This window comes from Tupaia chinensis, unplaced genomic scaffold, assembly GCF_000334495.1.
Source record: "Tupaia chinensis unplaced genomic scaffold, TupChi_1.0 Scaffold149011_1, whole genome shotgun sequence".
Classification (NCBI taxonomy): Eukaryota; Metazoa; Chordata; class Mammalia; order Scandentia; family Tupaiidae; genus Tupaia; species Tupaia belangeri.
Window position 1 is genome coordinate 1,528,593 of NW_006208857.1, and position 8,115 is coordinate 1,536,707.

An 8,115-nucleotide genomic window follows, 5' to 3' on the forward strand; every position below is an offset into this window, starting at 1 on the left:
GGACCCGGTAGCTTAAAACTCACGCCGGGCACGTGTGTGTGTATGCCCAAGATCCCGAGAGGAGAATGGAGGAGAAGGGATTGCGGCATGACCATCCCCCCTGGGGGGTGATTTCTCGCTTTCTGTCTCTCTGTCTCTCTCTGTCTGTCTGGCGAGCGCACGTGCCCTATAGCGAAAAACCTCTCAAAAAAAAAAAAATGAATTTCAGCCTGGTCAGGTAGGGTGGTTCATCTGTTCACATTTGGGATGGAATGCACATTTAATGTCTAGGGAAACAGCTCAAGTCTATGAGTCCAGAGCTGGGAATCGGTCTGGAGTGACCTGAAAGCTGCTTACAGGGACTACATGTGCCTAACCTGGACTTTGCTGTTCTCCTAGGGGAAAGTTGTGAACATTCCAGGCACCTGCTGTAGCACATGTGAGTATGTTACTAGTCACTCATCCCTTGGAATTCCTGACCACATCTGGGGACTGCTCTTTGGAGTAAGCTTTATTCCAGAAAATTATTTCTTAGACACTGGCCAGTCATTTATGTTCAATCCTGGGGAACGTTCTTTCTGCCCTGAATGCTGTCAGACTGCTCCCTGCTCAGATCCCCTTTCTAATGCCCGCAAAACAGTCGTCTCCCTTTCTCCCCAAACTCTCTGTTGTCTCTAACCTCTGATGCACCTTTTTCCTTCGGTTACTCATCATCATGAGAGACTATCTTCTCTTTCCAAAACTCCTTGAAGATGAGCATTTTTTTTAGAATTATTAATTTAACTTCTTCTTCTTCAATATGACCAAAGAGAGACAGAGAGAGAGGGAGAGGGAGAAAGCAAGCCACCGGGTCTGGGACTTGAACCACGGTTGGCTATGTGGGAGTCCAGGGCCTTGACTACCATGCCACCTGCTGGCCCTACAATGAGCACTCTTGACCTATGGCTTGGCTGAGCTGATCCATATCTATTTATTGAGGGTGGCTCAGCTATCTCTGAGAGAAAGGGAAGCCCCAGCCCTCTAACGAGAGCCCACTGTGTTTCCCCTCTCTATTCATAAGGCTGGTCTATGGTTGTTACCTTCCCTTCTTCACTTTGGCACCTCCTGACCTTGCAGTGACGTCATACCCATTGGTTCTAGTCACTCACAGGAGCAGCTGGATGGAGCTCATCGGGTCTGGACGTCAGATACATCAGATGATATTCTTCCCATACGTCTCATGTTCATGGGCACAAGTAACTTTCAGAAGCCCAGTGTAGAATTACTTGCTCGAACTAATATTTTTGTTTAGGGTTTTTTCTTTTGGGTTTGAGTTTGGGTTCATGGTCCCGTGATTATTCTCAGGTATAGAAAAAAGTGAAAATATGAATACCTTCAGTGTTTGGTCATTCCTCCTTTTCCTGATGGCTTACTCAGACAGCCCGTGCAATTGCTGTAACCATTGCAGATCGAGGAAACGCACTGCGAAGGCATCGCTTTCTGTAATTCCCGCCTGAATGGTTTAAGAATACAAAATCAGAAAGCCAGCGGAGAGGAGGAGTTCTCTCTAGGCATACTGCAACATGGAATTTGGCTAAGAGACCGTTTTCTACAACACCAGCAACAAGGGGTCTTTGTTGGGCGATGCATCCAGGAGGCTTTGAGACTCTTCATAGGGAAAATAAGCCAGGCTCCGAGATTTAAATCCACAGCAAGAGAATACAGTGTGCAGGCCTAAATAGGTTTTTCTTATTCATCCTCTTAATGTAGTTGGCAGACGTCCCCTTTAAAATGAAATTATTGGGAATCTGGGAGACATGCTAATATGTACTTAGGGTTGATTTAAATTTGGTGCTATCCAAGAATGGAAAGCTCCCAGTGTTTGGAAGGGAGTAGTGAATTGACATTAAGTCTTAGGATTCTCGGCGAGCTAAGCAGAGTCCGATCTGCATGTGCATGCCACTGACCCCTGTGTTAAGGGGACGCAGTGGCCTGAGGTCAGCAATGGTCAAGGAGAGGCCTCCACAAAGACTCCTAAGGATATTTTCAACCTCCACAGAAGCAGTGAATGCCGTGCTATGGACACAACATTGTCTTTCCGTTTACCCAGAGGCAGGGAGGGTACCTATCAGTTATATTTATTGGCCACTTCATTGCCCATTAGCTTTTTTTTTTTTTTTAATTTTTTTATTTATTATCATCATAATCTTCTTTATATTACATTGGATTACATATAACTTTACATTGACTTCCATTGCTTTTTCAAAAGGGAATGCCATGCATGTCAGTCAATACAGAGGCATCGATCTCCCCGCTTTATCATTCAAAGTCTTTTCCATGCATTTCCCAATAATTATTATTATTATAATTTTTTAAAACAGTCAATCACTATTTCTCATTTTGCTTGTTAAAAGACTTCACCCATCATGAAATACTTCCCAGACCAGTCCAGTTGAGAATACTATACACGTCATCTTCAACAGATAATAAACCATATCTGTTTCTCACTAACATCCCCTCTATTGTTCACTTGCTATCTTTCTCTATCCTCTTCTCTTTTTTTTTTATAGTTTATTTTTTATTATAATTTTTTTTTCCCATCGCAACACTCAAATGAATTTTCCATCCAATATATACTGTGCGTTGGCTCAATCAAGCACGTCAACATATATGTTCTCAGCAAATAATTTCCCAATTCTTGTGTCCTGCATACCTTGCCTTTTGTTTTACCATCCTAGATTCCCCATCCCCCTCCCTCTGTTATGACCCATCCTCCTCCCACGTTGTCCCTGTCATCCCCGATTGCCCTCCGTGCCTCCCCCCTCCCCAAATGATCTGTCAGTGAACTTAATTAGTCTAAGTCTCTCCAATAGTTATCGCAGCTGGCACATACCTATACATGAACTCAAGTCTGACTTTAGGACTAAACCCCATTGAGTAAAAAGAGCATACTATAAAGTAGAACCCAACTGGGCCCATACCGCTCACTGCAGCCCATTGCCCATTAGCTTTGGGATATAGTTATAGCATGGGGATCATTCCAGCCACTATAGTTTTTAGAGTCTACAATTATAAAAAAATCAAGTCTTATCCATCTACCTCACCAAAGCATAGTGAACCAAGGCTCCTCCTGCAAATAAAATGGTGCCATTAAGTGAGTTAAATCCAGAAGTAACTTCATCTCTGAATATGAAGAGCCAGGAGCAGCTGAGGCATTCAAGTTAACCTAATTTCCCCCCTGGCAACTGGCTTTGGTTATTTACTTACTGTGAAGGGACCGTTCCCAGTCCCATGAGGACACTGGGGCTGCAGAGTGACCTACAGAGCCCCGGTTGGCCCTCAGTTCCTCCCTCGTCTATCCTGCAGGTGAGGAGCCTGAGTGCAAAGACATCACTGCCAGGCTGCAGTACGTCAAAGTGGGAGACTGCAAGTCTGAAGAGGAAGTGGACATTCACTACTGCCAGGTGAGGGTCTCCGAATCCAGTGAGACCTGGATGGGAAGGGCCGAGTCCCCTTGTTTGGACACATCAGCTGGGTCTGGGGCTCAAACTAGATGGTCAACCAGGTGGGATCCAACTCACTTAACCACCAGCCATGGGCTGGCCCTAAGTACATTTTTTTTTAAGGAACTGGGAAGTTTTGATCCCAGAAGAATAGAAAGAATAAAACTGAGAAAAGACTTAGCAAGTCCTTTAAGGAGAATAGAGAGTTATTTGTGGAGGATGGGAGTTCTGTTTTCTAGAGATCAGCAAACATGTGTAAAGGTTACAGCTAGGAAGGTTCACCGTAGAGTGAAGGAGATGCCAGGCTTCACTGAGCTCTCCGTTTACACATCGCCTCACTGTCCTGGGTGTCTCTGGGTGCCTTGCTTGGGGCGGGGAGAGCAAGTGGACTTCCCAGAGTCCTGCCCACCCCGGCGCCCTCCAGCACTGCAGTGCCCACCTCTCTGTGTTGTGTTGCAGGGGAAGTGTGCCAGCAAAGCCGTGTACTCCATCGACACCGAGGACGTGCAGGACCAGTGCACCTGCTGCTCACCCACGCGGACGGAGCCCATGCGGGTGCCCCTGCACTGCACCAACGGCTCCGTCATCTACCACGTGGTCCTCAATGCCATGCAGTGCAAGTGTTCCCCAAGGAAGTGCAGCAAGTGAGGTCTGCCATGCTGCTGTGGTGCCGCTGCCACCTGCCTTGGCCCAACCGGCCAGGGTGCTGCTCAGTCCTCTCCATGTTCTGCTCTTATGCCCTCTCGGGCCCACAATAAAGGCCAAGCTCTCATCTTGCTAAAGGCTAGTGGTGCACTGCGTCTGAAGGCTGGTTGGCAACTGCAGGCTGGGACTAGTTCTGACACTGATTCTGAGGGAGAAAGCACAGACCCCATTGGAAAGCTCTCCAATGCCGGTGTCTGTGGAGGCACTGCCCACATTGGGGGGGAAACTGGCATCTTCATCTCCACAGGTGGGGAGGGTCTAGTGTGGGGCGGGAACTCCATAGTTTCTGCTTCAGAAATACTCAGCCTATTGCCCCAGTAAAAGGGATTAGCTTAGGAACCCTGCATTCTCAGGTGTCTGAATTGGGGCTTCTTAGCCTCGCAGGTGGGTCCTGGAGCCAGGCTCCTGTTGAGATAGTGGGGAAGGTGTCTGACCAGGTGTGCAAAGATTTCTCTGAGCTCCTGGCCCAAAAAGTTCCTGTGTACCATTAGTGGCCCCTGTGGGAAGGAGAGGTGCCGAATACCAAGGGGGGCTCGGATGTGGGGTGTGGCTGGGGCAGAAGCATGGCCCACCACAGACTCAGCCATAGGGTGATAGGCCCCATACTTTCAGACAGATCTAGACCCCATGTCCCTTGTTCAACTTCATGACCTCCAACAAGCCCCTAAATGGTTCTCAGATTCCATTTCCTCATCTGAAAGACAAGAGTGTTAATCTCAGTTAAGGATGAATCACCTCTGCCTGGGAGTGTTTTTTTTTTTTTTTAATAAACTCACGCCATTTTATTTTAACTTTTATCCAAAAATGTAAAAAAAGTTAACAATGTGTTGCCTGGGAGTTTTCGATTACTGTAAATTGCACTATAAGAATGTCAGAAATAACAAGAATAAGAATAGAGAAACCAAGGCTCAAAGGTGTGGTAGATACATGAGTCTAACCTCAGTAGCATAGCTTTACAGATTTTCTTCATTTTCCGGGCTGAAAGAAGTTCCAAGTTTCAGTCAGGCTTTATGCTGGGCCGTGGCCCTAGCGACTCCAGACATGCTTGAGAGGAAGAAGAAGAGTAACACCAAACTTGCCCGGTCCTCACGTCACGTCACTAACTGGTCCCATCATTCTCAACTAGAGATGGTCCTTCCTTAAAGTATTTGAGAAATCTTTCCATACATGTGCTGGCAAGGTGATGGGGGAGGAGAACCATGAGGAGGAAGGGGATGTTCTGGATCCTTTTAACACGGGAGAGACTCAGTTCATTGGAAATAGTGGGTGGTGGAGCTGGCAAGGATTTAGATACCCTCTTTACCCCCTTACAGATGACGAAAGTGACGCAGAGAACTTAACTAACTTACTGCAGGTCACACAGCTGCTGGGTGGCAGGGCCGGGCTCAGAGCTCAGGAGCTCCAACACTGAGGCAAGAACTCCCAGGCTACCCCACCAGAGCCTCCATGATCCCCGTTGCTCACAGTCTTTGCTGCTGTGGGAACTAGTGGCTGCTGCTTTTCCAGGTCCCCATCACGTCTGGTACTGCCCGTGATTATCCTCAAGAGAAGCTACATCACAGGAAGACGACATGGATTATGTTGAGTAGGATGGGTGGGGTAGAGGGCAGGAAGAACGGATAGAAGTTTTATGTAACTACTCAATAATTCAGAGGTCGTCATCTCTCATCCATCACCCCACCCCAACCTGGAATAGCCTCTAAGGTCTCTCTCTGTAGGAAACCAGATCCAGGGACGGGGAATTAACTGTCACTCTTATGACTGATCGCCTAACACTAACCTGGGGACAAGGTGCTATTGGAGGCATGGGCCACAGGGAGAGTCAGCAGGGAGGCAGCCTCTTCAGCATAAGCGGTCAATTATCCAACTGCCTGGGCCCCGAGAGCTAAACTTCTCCACTCATTTGCTGATAGGACATTTTGCTATGAGTGTAAATCTGAGTTGGGGAAACTGGCTGTTATGATCAAACAGTGGTAGGGAGCTGGGTAGTAAAGGCATAGAAGAGCACCTGGCGGAGAAGTCAGCCTTCCTTTATTTTACAGATACTCCGAAGGCAGGGTCTGTCTCTGATCTCAGGGAGCTCCTTTTTCACTCGGCCTCAGAGTAGATGAGACAGAATCCATAAAAGTGTGTGCTTGGGGGAGACTCAAGCAAGGAGTATTCAGAAACTAAGAAAGTGCTGGAGAGAGAGAAGAAAAGGAATGGATAAAGGAGGAAGGGTGGAACATTTTCTAGTTCTTTCGGGATGGGAAAAAACACGAAGTCTCTGCCTGTAAGTGGGGAGAAGGGCACCATGAGGGAGAGAAAGCCCAGTAGCCACGTGTTAGGAGCACAGACTTTGTGCCACCAGCTGCTTGGGGATCCTCTTCAAGGCAAATTATTTGACCTTTGAGTGAGCAGTCTCCTCCTCTGTGAAGTGGGCACATGGCTACAGTCACCTCCTGGAGGTGGGCGAGGAGGAGGGCCTGGCATGAACTTAGCCATGGTTTCTCCTGGTGGCTGGAATAAGCCATGGCCGGGGCATGGCAGGTTCTGGTTTTCCTTCACTTCTCCCCTCCACTCGGTTACGTGTACACTTCCTCCCCTTACCACCCCGGGTCCCACATTTATAAAGCGGGTACAATGTTTACCTATTGGTGTAGGAGAGAAGCTTCAGACTTACTGGGCCGATCATAAATGGTGTAATTGACCTTAACGTTACCTTTGCATTTCGGGGACCAGAAGTCCTGATGAACTTGTTTGGCTCCTGGCAGGTTGGAGGTGTAGATTGTAACATCCAGGGTGACCCTGCCCTGTCCTTGCCTCCATCCCTCTGCATGTGGCCGGTACCTCGGACATTCCAGAAGGCGGCCCTCCTCTTGATCTCTAGGCATGGAGCTTGCACGAACCACCTCTGCACCCCTCTTGAACCCTGTCAGAGTTCTCATGGCGAAGCCCTTGTAAAAGCTACCCTGCTGCTGCCCTTTCCTGTCCCACCTGTTCCCTGACTCCTGCTCCTTCTGCTTTAGAGAAAGCGGGGGCCGCTGGGGCTGAGGTGCAGCGAAGGCAGGCCTGTGACCGGGATCTCCAGTGGCAGCACGGCCCCTCCCTGACCCCAGACTCTCCTCTGGACGTGAATGACCCTTCGGGGTGACGGGAAGGAAGCTTTGCTAGCGGGATTGGAAACTAATCAGCCAGATGGTTTATGAGATAATCTGGCGGAATTTTCATACTTGAACCGGGCTGGAAGGCGCCTCCTGGGGTCCAGGAGAGCAGGCTGCGTTACTGTCTCGCCCCTTAGCTCCACTAACCCAGCGGGTCATGGACTCAACTGGATCACAGGAGCCGGCTCCTTTCCCGACGCCCCGCTAGCTGCGCGGGTGAGCCCAGGGCGCACCCGGGAGAGCGGGGGCTCAGCCGCGGCGGGGCTGGCGGCCAGGGGAGGGGTGGGGGAGGAGAGACGGCAGCAGGCAGGGGGCGGGCACCGCCAGACGCCGCTGAGCCGCGATGGAATTAGCCCCGCCGCGGCATAAGCCTGTCCAGAGGCCAGGGCGGCCGCGGGGCAGTCTGCGTTTCCTGTCCCGTGTACCCGCACCATGGCTACTCCCGGGCTGCGTGGTGAGTTTCCCCAGCGAGGGACCCTGGTCCTGGTCCTCTGGCAGGTTATAGGAGGGAAGGGGTGGAGGAGATAGGTGACCCCGTGAACGGTGGGAGGTCGACCCCCTTCCCCAGGATAGGGAAGTTGAGGAAGGATTGAGCAATTTCCTGGACACTTATTTTTATCAGGGAGAGGGAAGGCAGGTCCTGAGGCAGAGGAGGGGTGCAGCGCTTCTCTGCGATTGGTTGCCAATTCCTCCCTCTGCGAATTTGCTTGTTGGTGCAAGTCCTTGGGATGTTTAACTTAGAGTATGAACAGCTGCTGTGTGTAACAGTGTGCAGAGAAAACAGAGCAAATTTGACTTTGGCATTC

General features: G+C 49.5%; 1 protein-coding gene across 1 annotated transcript in view; it reads left to right on the top strand.

Annotated features, from left to right (window-relative positions):
- Nucleotides 1-4,243, top strand: part of VWF (von Willebrand factor) — a 183,061-nt gene extending 178,818 nt beyond the window's left edge. The window contains exons 50-52 of the mRNA XM_006170833.3: nucleotides 379-418; nucleotides 3,325-3,422; nucleotides 3,921-4,243. Coding sequence (XP_006170895.1) covers nucleotides 379-418; nucleotides 3,325-3,422; nucleotides 3,921-4,109 — 327 coding nt within the window. The 3' untranslated portion in view covers nucleotides 4,110-4,243. The remainder of the gene's footprint in view (nucleotides 1-378; nucleotides 419-3,324; nucleotides 3,423-3,920) is intronic.
- Nucleotides 4,244-8,115: the final 3,872 nt, after the last annotated feature.